The 14,059-nt window shown below is 40.1% G+C and overlaps 1 protein-coding gene across 2 annotated transcripts in view; it reads left to right on the forward strand.

Annotated features, from left to right (window-relative positions):
- Positions 1–14,059, forward strand: part of cftr (CF transmembrane conductance regulator) — a 42,857-nt gene that overhangs the window by 8,937 nt on the left and 19,861 nt on the right. The window contains exons 6-11 of one of the 2 annotated variants that reach the window (XM_026174718.1): positions 1,898–2,061; positions 3,313–3,438; positions 5,398–5,644; positions 6,604–6,696; positions 9,540–9,716; positions 10,167–10,358. In XM_026174718.1, the coding sequence (XP_026030503.1) occupies positions 1,898–2,061; positions 3,313–3,438; positions 5,398–5,644; positions 6,604–6,696; positions 9,540–9,716; positions 10,167–10,358 (999 nt within the window). Of the gene's footprint in view, positions 1–1,897; positions 2,062–3,312; positions 3,439–3,973; positions 4,006–5,397; positions 5,645–6,603; positions 6,697–9,539; positions 9,717–10,166; positions 10,359–14,059 lie in introns of those variants that run through there. The other variant, XM_026174719.1, reaches the window with a different exon arrangement.

Genomic DNA, 14,059 nt, shown 5'->3' on the forward strand with positions numbered 1-14,059 from the left:
GTGATGAGATGTGCGGTAGGAGTTACAGATAGGTTCAAAGTGGACGTAGGATTATATTTGTAACCATGCCGGATCCCTTTCTTGCTTCAGAGGTGATGACGAGATGACAGATGAAGTCACAACTGAGTGTCTATAGATTATGATGTTTGCAGTTGACATTGTTATCTGTAGTGAGAGTAGGGAACAGGTGGAAAAGAGCCTGGAGAGGTGGAGGTATGCTCTAGAGAGAAGAGGAATGGAATTCAGTTGAAGCAAGACAGAATACATGTGTGTGAATGACAAGAAGACAGGTGAAACTGTGAAGCTGTAAGGAGCAGAGGTAGCAAAGGTATATGAGTTTAAATACCTGGAGTCAGCCATCTAAAACAGTGAACATTGCACAAGAGAGATGAAGAAGAGGGTGCAGGGAGGGTGGAGTAGATGGAGATGAGTGTCAAGGGTGATGTGTGATACCAGTATAGCAGCAAGAGTGAAAGGTAAGGTTTACAAGATGGTAGTGAGACCTGCTATGATGTATGGTTTGGAGAGGATAGCACTAACAAAACGAAACAAAATAACAGGAACATCCTCACACAAATAAAAAAAAATGTGCTAGAAACCAGTGGGGCATGAAAATTTTAAGTTAATACAACTCTGTTGAAAAGTGAATGAAATGTGAGATTATTCATAGAAATAATACAGTAGTTTTCCATTCAGAAGAAGATGGGAGGAGTTGTCTCTGCCAGGATAAGGGGAACAAGAATTCACATCGTCACTGACTTCAGTGAATGTGTTTTATTAGGCAACACTAACTGTGTTATCCATACAGAGGACAAAAGAACAGTGCATTACTATATAAAGTGTAGTGTTAGTACATAAGCAAGTATTACCTGCGCATCAGTGTTGGAAACTCATGATTATGTATGCATGTTTGTCTTGGCTCTCACTGAGGTGTTGAATGTGGAAACACTATGCAACCTGCGTTGGAACAATTATCACCTGGCTCGAATGTGGCTTGTGTAAAGGTGGTACAGTGGTACCTTGTGTAGTAGTTCTTACATGAGTGTGGAATAACAAGATGAAAGTTGCAGCTGAGTGGATGAAAGGACCCAAGTAAAGTGAGAGCTGAGATTAATAGATTAGATGGATTCAATGTTTTTAGGACTTGCCTTACATGTGAGAATCCGGTCCCATCAGAATGATTGGACATCATGTGGTCTTGAACCTACCAGTTCCCTGTGTGATTTTGGATTGCACTGATGCGTGAATTACACTGCCAGTATTCCAGTGCCTTCATTTGTGTTGCCTCCTGCACACAGTATCTAGGAAGCTCCTTCACCAAAACCACTCTGAGTATTTCCAATATGAAAGTGTCTGAAATTGGCAAAGTCACTTATGAAAATTGACTAGTTATTCCATATCCGCAGTGTTTATTGAGAACTGTGTATTCACTCCTTCAGTCAGCTTGGATTCAATTCAGTCATAAATTATTAACATTTTAATAATGCGCAATAAAGTCTTTCCAGGGAACCATCTAAAAGAATATATATCACAATGTAATATTGATTGTGCATGTGTACTGATTGAACCTTTATTTATGTAATTTTCAGTGGACCTCTTTCTCAAATACTATTTCATAACATTAAGCGATATGCTTTATTGTCCCGTAGTGTGGTCAACTTTCCTCTTTGTACAAAAACACTGTTTCTGTTTTTGCTAGCTTTCTGTTATTATGTTGATCCTAGTTATAGCCCTCAGTTAACCTGTCAGATACCATTTTTTTAAAGCAATGATTGTTTGGTAAACACACACACACGCGCGCGCGCGCACTGATCAATTGTAAAATAGCCCTTTTGTATCGTCACATTGTCATCTTACATGTACACTAATTTAATTTCTGTGTACTTTGTGTGTACAGAGTTTGGGTCTGGCACATTTTATATGGATCACCCCTCTGCAGTGTATATTGTGTGTGGGTCTGGTCTGGGAGCTGATTGAGGTGAACGGCTTCTGTGGCCTTGCAGCACTGACTCTGATGGGCATCGTCCAGGCCTGGCTCTCCACCAAGATGGCACCTCATCGGTAGTAAAGCACAACCAGACACACTTTTAGTATTGGACATCTACCCTATTACATATCAATATACACTTGTATTTGTGTCTTCTGTCTTGCAATGTGTGTTTTTCTCTCCAAATATTAAAAATATTAGTTTCACTTTGTAGCAGTAGAGCTGTGTGCCACAAAAGCAGGCATGCTAGCGTTCTTGAACAAGTCACAGTTCAATTTATGGTAAATGGACTGGTTCTTATACAGTGCTTTTCTACTCTGAGTACTCAAAGTACTTTACATAACTTGCCTCATTCACATTAGCATTTGTTCTACCTAAGTGCTATCTGTCTAACATTAGCACACATGTATATTCTGATGGATGCATCAGAGAGCAGCGTGGGGTTGGTATCTTGCCCAAGCCGAGGATCAGACTAGCATCCCTTAGATTAATAGATGACCTGTTCTACCTCCTGAACTACAGCCACTCTACTCTCCAGATATTTTATCTCTAGTAGTTTGTAACAAGTACTGCAGTAATATTAATCAGTGGGCAACACATTGGTGCTGTGGGTAGCATTGTTGCCTGACAGCTTAAGGTAAGAAGGTCCTGGAGTAAAATCTGGCATTTCCGCCCCACGTCTGTGTGGGTTCTCTCCCATGTAGTGGGGCTTCCTCCTACAGTCCAAGTTATACCCCGCCTCTCACTCCAGCCACCCTGAATTTAGTAAGTGGAACAAATTGGATAGATGGAATCTTAATCACCTCCCACTATAAAGAGTCTCATCCTACAAATGAACTTCAACTCCATCAACTTGGACAGTAGCTGGTAACTGTAGTCTGTGTTATGTTCCACAGACTTGGTAAGCTCAAAATAGCAATGCATGAATTAGTTCTTCACTTGCTGAATGTTCTGGTTTGAGTGGCTCTCCAGTTCGCTTTGGTTCTCAGAACAAGAACTACCCTCATTAGTTGTGGTCCAAGACAGTGGAGTTGGATATTCTCTTAAAGCCATAACGTAGCCTGCCTAGGGAGACTGCCAGTAGGGAAAATGAGGGAAATGAGAATTGAGTAGCTGTTTATAGCTGGTTAGCAGTGAATAAAACTTTTATACTCTCAGTAGTTTTCCAAATGTGAACACTAACACTGTCCAGAAACAACAAAAATGGCACAGGTCCATATATAAACAGAAACTTGAGAATGTTCATGCATGCATAGGTGGATCCTCTGATGCTCCTTGCTAAAAAATTGTGTTGGTGTTCTGGTAAAACTTTCTCCTTTGAACAGGGCGAACAGAGCGCCTATGACTAGCCGCCGCCTAGCTCTCACCACAGAGATTATAGAGAACATTCACTCTGTGAAGGCGTACGGCTGGGAGGAAGTGATGGAAAATATCATCAAGAACATCAGGCAGTAAGACACCACCACATATAAAACACATCCTGCCACACACAGAGAATAACTCTCACAACAGCTTTTTTATTATTGAGAAAACAAGGTTAAATTGTGCCATTTGAAGCTAACTGTAACACTTTGTCAGGTTTTTTTTTTTACCATAATGAAATTTGCTAAAGTAATTCGAGCATCCTACTGTTAGTAATCTAATGTGTTAGTTAGGTTAGAACTAGGGGTGCAACGATATTCGTATCGATATTGAACCGTTCGATACAGTGCTTTCGGTTCGGTACGCATATGTATCGAACAATACAACATTTGTAATTTATTTTATCAATTTTCCTTCTGACGATGCTGTCTGTGTTGAGCGCTCAGTGAATCTGTGTTCGACTACTCCGCCTAGGCTGCACTGTCGAGCGCAGATCCACTGAGCGCTCAACACAGACAGCATCGTCAGAAGGAAGAGCGCAGGGCAAGCTAGCGAGACAGAAGTTAAGCTCTCCTTGCAAGATGGACCTCCCCCACTCTCATTCAGATCTGGCGTTTGGAATTATTTTGGTTTTCATGTGACGTATGACCCTGAAGGTAAGCGAGTCATGGACTAAAGTAAAACAGTATGTTGGATGTGCCATGCAATGCTCAATTACATGGGTGTGAACTAGTGTGTTAGCGCAGTTAGCTCGTTAACATGTTGGCCGTCTAGCCCCATGCACGGGGCGATCGGCGGTAGCTCGTTAACGGAGATTTGCCGTGTTGTGGCGTTAAGGTCATTTCAACGAGATTAACCTGAAAGCACTAGTGGGAACACAATGAATATGACTGCACATTTACGCCGACATCATCCTAGTGCAAAGACAAAAACAACAAGCATGCTACTAACTTTAGCCGAGTCATTTAGACAGCTGTTAGCACATGATTCTCCTTATGCTGCTGAGAATATAGCCCAGAAGAAGCGGATAGTATAGCTTTTATTTTGGAAAGAGCCATTTCTCTGTAATAAACTCTCTTTTCCAAAGATGAGTGATTCCTCAATCAGATACAGGGCTCGCAATATTGCTAGCCCAACGTCCTGGAGCTAGCGATTTTTTCAGTCGGGCTACCAAAATCTATCTCTTCCCTGCCCGTCGGGCTATTGTAGGAAAAATATATGTCAATGCTTTTGCATTCTTTCAGAAATGTAGCTGGGTAATTATGTCATTGGCATCGGTGAGCCACTGTCAATATGTGACATATTGAAATCGTGTTTGAATTTGCGCTTGTTTTTTTGCTTTCACTTTGCAATCGTGCGAACTGTGTATAGAGAGCGACAGCACTGATCTGTGAGTGATGATAATTTGCGCACCAATTCCTCTGACATCGTCTTATTAATCGTTAGCTTACTATGCAAACATGACAAGTGAAATCTCCCGCAGCTTAAACATGTGAGAGGTTGATCGCGCAGAGAATCGCTGAGCTTATGTGAGTGAGCGTGTAAAAGCATTTCAGTTCTGCTGAGCCAAATAAGATAGGTCAGGGTGAAGAAGTGACAGCCAAAGAAAAGCTTACCACAAAATGGAGAAGTTATGACAAATCAGAGTATAAGGCAAAAAGAAAGTGCAGCTTTATGGTTTCATGGACAAAAGAATTTCTGTGGCTGCAATATGATGAGCTAAATAACCAGGGCTGCACATAAGTGGTCCGCAGGTGCGCATTCGCTGTCAAAATAAAAAACACGCACAAGGGTTAGGGTTAAATTTAAAAACTGTACTTTTGAGTTAAAATATATATTTATAATTTTAATAAATGACAAATTAAAAATGCATGAACATTTTTTTGTATCGAAAAAATATCGAACCGTGACACCAAAGTATCGAACCGAACCGAACCGTGAATTTTGTGTATCGTTGCACCCCTAGTTAGAACATATATTTTTGTGTATAGTTCCCTTTTTTGATGAAAACCCTTTGTTCTTTCTTCCATTTTCACTTTCCTCCGCAGGGATGAGATGACACTGACGAGAAAGATTGGATCTCTCCGTTACTTCTACAGCGCGTCATACTTCTTCTCTGCCATCTTTGTTATCCTCTCAGCGATTATACCATATGCACTCAGTAAAGGCATCATCCTGCGTCGAATTTTCACCACAGCCTCCTACTTCATGGTGTTAAGAATGACACTGACCCGCCAGTTTCCAGGTTCCCTCCAGATGTGGTACGACACAATGACACTACTCCACAAGATTGAGGTAGGTTGAGAGATGTGGTGAGATAGATGCTTGTCATCCAAATGCTTTTAATGATCCTACACATGTTATAACTGTCACGGTCTGCGGCGGGTGGACCGTGTGTGGGAGTGTGAGGTTCCAGGTGCAGACATAGACGAGGAGACAGTACTGAACTTGAAACGAAAAGCGAGCCTTTATTTGGGCTGATTAACGTGGCAAACAACAGAAAGCACAGAGGCAAAACTAAACTAGAAGCTGAACTGGGAAAACTAAGAACTGACACTTAACTCAGACAGCAGGGAAAGCGAAGACAGGGTGACAACGATGCATATGACGGAGATTACTATGAACAGGACTCTGTGCTGGAACAACAAAGAACTATGAAATGCATACACGTAAGCAACATGGACATGACCAGCACAGAGTCCTGAAACCTGGCGTAACATGGGGGAAGTTGAACAGACGACGCGGCGACGAACAAAGGAAGACTGAGGACTTAAATACACACATGAGGTGTGTGGAGACACACGAGAACACAGCTGACTAGAGTGAAACATAATGGCAATACAGGGGAGAGTAACACTAACTACAATGAGCAAAGAACACCATACTCTTTCAAAATAAAACAGGAAACACAGAGACATAGACATGGAGATAGAACATGAACTTAACCTAACCAGAGACATGAAACATGACAGCTAGACACACGGACCAGGGAGAGATGACAAAAGGGACTAAGAAACCAAGGACTAAACTGTAAACTAGAAAACAACTAGATGCGTTAAACTACACATGTGGATACAAAAATATGCATTAGAAGTTAAACCCTGGGCCTCATGGCCCAGTACCGTGACAATAACTTTGCTAACAATCATCAGCATAATGAATCCAGAATTTTTCAGTCTTTATACGCCTATAACAGAAAAACTCTGTATAAGTTAAATGCATTTTATAATTTAAATGTATTTTTTTCTCTTCAGGATTTCCTGATGAAGGAAGAATACAGTGGACTGGAGTATAACCTCACCACCTCAGAACTGGAGTTGGTCAATGTGTCCGCATCCTGGGATGAGGTCTGTTTACGTCCATTTGTTGAGCCTAAAAGAAAGTGAATGCTTCTGCTACTTACTGCAAAGGCAGAATCAACACACTTGTCTGATGTGAGACATTTAACCGTAACATAATACACACAATCAGGAGTATCTGGATTATGGCATCATTGTCATCATGTTATATAAATAAATTGTATATTATGACATGCGCTCACCTGCCATTTCACCATTACTGGTTGCACATCCATGATTTGATCACAGCTCTGTTGCACTGAGGTCTGGTGACTGTGGAGGGAATTTGAGTTGAGTGAAGCCATGTTAAACTTCTGTTCAACAAACCAGTTATTCTTTACCCTTGAAAAGAAGGTGGAATAAAAGAAGATCAAAAACAAAATGGGCAAAAACCAGTTTGCTGTTTGCCAAATTGTCCTGTTAACGACAATAGCTCCAAGTACTAAAATATATGTCTATATAGGTTTGTCAGTTTATATCATTCTGGGGAAATTTTGGCCTACCCTCTTTTACAATATTGCCACAGTTCATTGAGATTTTGGACTCAGAGCTTTACCTGGACTGATCTACTGTTCTGACATTTGACTCTGCAACACTTCGGTATACAGAAGAGTTCACAGTCAACTCAATGACTGCAAGGGGCTCCGGTCTCATGGCTGCAAACTAAACCCAAATCAACCCCTTTCCCCTGTGCTAACACTTTCTGTGAATGTTTGTGCTGATATACTATTTTTGGTTTTCTCCACGCATTGCGCAAAACATTATGGCCAAATATCTCTACTTTGGTCCTGTATGTTCTAAGGACTTTGTTCCAATCTCATGGTTTGTTCAACACAACTTTGCAAACTGAAGCAGTGCTGTCGTGTTCGTCTCAGACATAAAAGGCTTTCTCCTTGAACCATCCCACAAAAGCAATATACAGTCATTTTCTAATTGCAAGGGTAATGCATTGAGTTTAATTAGGGAGCAAAGCAGCTGGTTACAGTAAAGAAGAAGAATTCCTTTTTAACAGAGATCTTTGGCAGAAACTGGCTCTGGAAGGCTGGTTGAGCTGAATGTATAAGTAAGATGATAAGTATAAAGAAGTTTTGGACAGAAACATCAAAGATCTGTTTTTAGTTGGCTTAGAAATAAAATGTAATTGATAAGTTGGTACAGGTGTCCAGTATTCTGCTTTTTGTGATGTACTGCTGTGTGTGTGTGTGTGTGTGTGTGTGTGTGTGTGTGTGTGTGTGTGTGTGTGTGTGTGTGTGTTTAGAAGGAGGTGGGTAAATCCAAATATATCATTATCTGAGTCAGATGTCAACAGTCACTACTAGTCCCAAACATCATCAGTCAAGCTGTAATACATTGACTCTTATCTGTGTGTTAATACAAGATTGGGACAATCGCATGTTTGAAGAAGTCAAATTTTGACAGCCCCTACAGTAATTCCAGGTGTAATAGTTAATTCCTCACCATTGCTGGGAGACAGCAGTATAATCTTATCTATAAGCTCAGACAGTAAACTTAATCTAACAGGTGTGATTCATTGACCATGCAATACCGTGAGAAAAAGAACATCGAGCTGGGGTTTTTTCCCATGTCACTTTGCCTAATTAATTATCCAGGTGTTGTCACTATACTGGAAACTTTGCTGGAAACACAACTCTGAACTCTTGATGAGATCAAATCAGATTCTCCCCCGGCTTTCACCTCTTCCTGGAATGTGCCATTCGCAGTTGAATGGAATGGGTGTTGCCTTTCTTTACTGCTGGCAGGGTGCACATCACCTCATTAGAATGAGAATCACACAGACAAACCTATATAACCAGAGCGCAAACTGGCATTAGAGGTACGGTGACCCATAAAATGTCACAGAGGTCAATGATTAAGCCAGGCAGTCGAGCAGAGTTCCCCTCTTCTAGCAGTGAGAGGCGTCGCCCATTAATCTTTACAGACGTAAAGACCGATGAGGTGATATAAGGCCATTGTGAGACCCTGGGAGTCTTCTTCTGTCCTTGGACAATCAAATTCCTCACAGTAATTCAATTCAATGTTATTTATAAAGCGCCAAATCAAAACAACAGTCTCCTCAAGGTGGTTTATATTGTAAGGCAGACCCTACAATAATACCTACAGAGAAAAACCCAACAATCATATGACCCCCTATGAGCAAGAACTTTGGCGACAGTGGGAAGGAAAAACTCCCTTTTAACAGGAAGAAACCTCTGGCAGAACTAGGCTGAGGGAGGGGCGGAGCCATCTGCTCCGACCAGTTGGGGTGAGAGAAGGAAAACAGGATAGAAGACATGCTGTGGAAGAGACAGAGATTAATAACAAGTGCGATTCAATGCAGAGCGGTCTATTAACACATAGTGAGTGAAAAAGGTGACTGAAAAGGAAAAACTCAATGCATCATGGGAATCCCCCAGCAGCCTATGCCTACTGCAGCATAACTAAGGGAGGATTCAGGGTCACCTGATCCAGCCTAACTGTATGCTTTAGCAAAAAGGAAAGTTTTAACCCTAATCTTAAAAGCAGTAGTTTATTCTAGTGTCACTGCCTGAGAGCACAGCATGATGGACACAGTCACTCAGCCTTGAAGCAAGCAGTTTTATCAACAAAATGAAAAACAGAAACATGCATGCCGTGTGCAGGTACACAGAGTCTTGTAAATGAAAGTGTCACATGATTCACTATAATACATTAAAAGGAGATGTTTGATTATGAAAGTCACCTTAAAGTGTAGAAAATGAACTCTTTTGTATTAAATTGTTTAAGAAATCTTAATATGCAGAAAGTAAATGATAAACAATCTTTTGCCACATATAGATATCATGTTTAGTAACTGCCTATGAACTCCTTTACAGCGTATCGGTGAGTTGTTTGAGAAGATCCAGCAGGAGAGCAAAGCAAATGGACACCTGAACGGTGACCCCGGGCTATTCTTCACCAATCTCTATGTCACCCCTGTGCTCAGAAACATCAGCCTGCACCTCGACAAAGGCCAGATGCTCGCTGTGGCTGGATCCACTGGCTCAGGAAAGGTAGGATTTCAGTCAAATTAAATTCTGGTTAGGGAGTCACTGGAGTCTGACCGATATGTCTTTCTGCTTTTTGTCAATATATTGATGTTGGTAAATAATTTTAATTTAATGGACAATAAATGCAAATTAAAGAAGAGATGGAAGAAACACCCCTCAGCCGTATTAGATGTGTTCTTGTGCATAATCTATCTGTCCTTAAGAAGCTACTGTGCAACTTGGCAACACACGTTTGAAACAATAGTAAATGAATAATGTAACAATAATAAAGTTTATTTGCAACCTTCACTGTCATAATAGCTTAATATTGGCTCATAAATAATTACATGCAATAAATGCCAGTTTCCCTTGAGCAATGAAAGAAACATGATGACTCACTCCATATTCCTTGAGTTGAGAACACAGTTAGATGAAGAAGAATAAAGTGTGACCATGCTCTCCTGTTTCCTTCAGAGTTCCCTGCTCATGATGATTCTGGGAGAACTGGTGCCAACAGAGGGTAAAATTAGACACAGTGGTCGCATTTCCTTCTCACCCCAGACTTCTTGGATTATGCCAGGGACGATTCGTGACAACATCCTGTTTGGCCTGACCTATGATGAATACCGCTACAATTCTGTTATTCAGGCCTGCCAGCTGGAAGAGGTACCTTTATTCCTTTCATTCTCTTTCGCTGCTTTTTCTTTGTGTCTTTTGTTTTGCAAACATGGAATTGTATTTGTCTTGTTCAGTCATGGTGGCTGTAGCTGTTCATGCATTACTAGCAGTGCACCCAAGTGCCGGGTTTTCAGTTTTGTTGTGTTTTTTTAAAGCAGCAAGTTCATGGGTACAGCCTGGCCAGTGCTCTGCTAATGGCTTATTTAGTTAGTTACAAATGCACAGCTGTGGCAGTACAAATTACCAATGCTACGTGTGCTACTGCTATCTTGGATAATTATATAATTAAATCAGAGTTGGTGGGGCTACTCTGGCTTTCCACCTTTAGAGGCCATTCCAGTAAAAAATTCCAACTGGGATTTAAAAAAATTCTGACTGGAGAGATCAAATGGAATGCCCACATGTTTATGGTAATTTGGTAAACGTAGCTTTTTCCTCTGTGTTTTGACATGTGAAATATGTTTGTAGCCACTGAAAAGAAAAAAAAAATCTCCATTCTGGAAAACAAAGGTTTTGTCTTGGAGCACCTTTATCTCCTCTCTTAATGTCAGGCTGCACATTGTGTTGTGGTTCTTTGTGTTCTGATTGGTTGGGATTTTTTGTAGTTAGGGTTATTTTGCCACCTGTTGCTTTGGCTCCTTTTTTCTTTTTTTGCAGTGTTTTTGTGTGCTTGTTTTCATGTGGGTGAAGATATTTTCAAAAACCTGCTCAAATGAATGTGTATTTTTTTTCTTTTTTTAAATTACAGCAGAAAATTTCTGTTTTAAAAATATTTATTTGTTTGGAATTAGCATAAGGGAGAGTTTCATTGTTTAGGCCACTGCCCAGAGGTCATGGCCATGGCTGAGTGGAAATGTAGATGGACTGAGAAGTCAGCAGTTTCACTTTTACATTCAGTTGTCTCTTTGGCATAACACAAGCACGGGTCTGTCTGTGGATCAAGTGACAAACGTTTGCAAAGTGAGGATATTGTCATGATAGTCCTGTCGTGACTACACCTTCAGGCTTGAAAACTTTGGACTCTTGCACTAAAACCTCTGCGTCAAGCTGCAGATCCAGCTATTGCCACATGTTTGAAGTTCATAGTGAAATTACAAGCAAACAAGTGGCCATAATGGGACTTCCTAAAAATGGCAGCCACACTGGAAGCTGACCAGAGGTGCATACTATTCAGAGCTTTCTCAGAATATGGATGATAATAGTTGTTGGCATGTAGCAACAATTTGACAGTGTCTTGATATTTTGATACTTTTTAACCACTAAGATAGCTTCTTACTGGTAAATAAGAAGAACTGACCAGACTGCTGTTCTCAGAGGAGAAGAAGTAAACTGTCAATGAACTCAGGTGACAAGATATCCCTCTTTATGTGGGACTGCACAGCATTTTTATTACTTGTCCCCCTTTTCCAAATCTTGAGACAATGTCCCCAATTTTTGGCTGATTCTGCTGAACATGCACATTTCTAAACTCTGGTTTTTACACAATGTATATCAAGTGAAGGCTTTTTAACCATAGTCAGGAGAAGATTATCTTGTCTAATGCCAAACCCATCAGGGAAAGTTACAAATTCCCAGAAATCACAAGCTTGTTTTGTCAAATGTGAAGGAGAGTACCATAAACACAAGTATAAAGAAAATAAGGCACTATAAAAGTAAAACTGAACTGAAAATGGCAGTATATTCTGAGAAAATGGTTTGCTTGAGTAATTTGTCAGCTTCGCACAGGGAGGGAAGTGTGTGGTGTGAGGTGACATGTGTGTCGTCATTGGATTAAAATTTTTAGATATGGTGCCAATCTGCGCATACAGCCAAGCTAAACCCCCAAAACTCTTAATAGGAAGGAGATAAGCTAAGAAAAATACAAAAAGAGAATATGGGAGTATAAACAAACAATTGCACGAGACCAAGAACAAATTTCAGACAACTTTTTTCCTTATTGTATTGAATCACCAATATATAAAAATAAGCTTTCACCTGTACATGCTACATGACACTCTGATAACAGTTTATTTTTAAATTAAAATTAAAATGATGTGTTTGTCCACATTTAGTATGCTGAGATCTGTTCACCCTACTGTAAACATATCACAAGCTGAGTCACTGAAAGTATGGCAGCATTACTGGATTGAAAATGTGACTACATACTAAAAAAAATCTGTTTTCAGCAGAGTGAAATCTTTGCCAGCTTTTTTTTTTTTTTTAAGTCTTTTCTTAGTCAGTGATCTGATTCTCTCTGCTAAGCTGCCTGTGTGGAGCCACTGCAGGGCATCGCGATGGCTCAGGTTTCACCAGTCCACATTTACACCAATTATGTGTCCCACAAACACAAATACTTGCATACTTGCAAACTCTATGCTTGTCTCTAACTCTGACACATGTACTCTCTCATAAAGCCTCAGTGTTGAGTGACGGACCTCCAGCAGAATAATGTCTCCTCTGTTACTGTGGAAATCTCACATTATGTCACTGGGATGCAATACAAGCCTTTCAGCTCACAACAAGCTGGATGGACGAGCATTGGATCTGAGGCAGTGAGATTTAAAAAAACAAACAAAAAAACCCCACACAAACACAACTTAGAAGTGTCAGTTTTTGAACATACATTACTCAAAGGTTTGGTGTGATTTTGCTTTCTGATTTGTTGAATATATCCATGGCATCAGCTGGAAGGAACACCAGGTAGTAGAACACACAAAAACAACTTCCATCAAATTTCATTTTTCTGAAAGTTGTCTCAATGCAATGCCAGAAGTTAATAAAATAAGACCCTGATATGCTACTATACTATACTATACCTATACTACTCCATATGGAAACATTAACTGTCTTGGACCAGTGCAGAAGCAGCAGGACAGATCTGACCCTGAACAATAATTAAATGCACAAAGGCTGATGCTCCAGACACTGAAAACTGATTCCTTCTTTCACTGAAAAAGTCATTTCAAGCTGTGCTAAACTGATCAGTTAGACTTTTAGCGTGACACATTAGCCTTGGCTAAAGCAATGTGCAAAATATAAACTACATAAAATAAAAAACTACAACTTTTACTGAAATCAGTCGAGAAGCTCATGCCGTGTGTGGGACCATCATATTTATTGACTGCGGAGTCACATCTCGTGGCTGATACACAATAGAAAAACTCTGCCTTTATTTTGTATTTGAGGAGATGTGTCAAATGTTTGATTTCTTCCCACTGTAAAGCCATTTTAGCTACAAGAGTTTTTTGATAGTCAAAGGTGAGGCTTTTTTCTATTTCTAATTGTTGTTTTTTTTGTTCTGTTTTGTTATTGTTGTTACTATTTAACTGCTTTATTTTACAAAGCTGTTAAACAATTTGTTAACTTGGTCCTTTATACACTCCTATCCAGACAGAGGAAGCTATTTAAAAGGTAGGAAGTTTGAATGATGATAAACTTGTGCTGTCACTTCATTCCTGTTGCTGTAACTGTTTCATAATCACTGGCTGCCATATGTCTACGTGACAGTGTTCATGTGCCATCTATGCTTTGTGCTTTTGTTTAGTTAGATTTTTGAAAATGCCCATGAGAGCATATAGACAGGATAACTTTGAAAATGAGCTATAATCACTTTGAGGACTGCATTTGTTCTTTTTTCTTTATTCTTGGACATGTTTCATTGTTGCCCATTCATTCAGTGAGCAGGCATGAGGCCATCACTGCTCCATGAA

The sequence above is a fragment of the Astatotilapia calliptera genome, chromosome 7, assembly GCF_900246225.1.
Source record: "Astatotilapia calliptera chromosome 7, fAstCal1.2, whole genome shotgun sequence".
Taxonomy (NCBI): Eukaryota; Metazoa; Chordata; class Actinopteri; order Cichliformes; family Cichlidae; genus Astatotilapia; species Astatotilapia calliptera.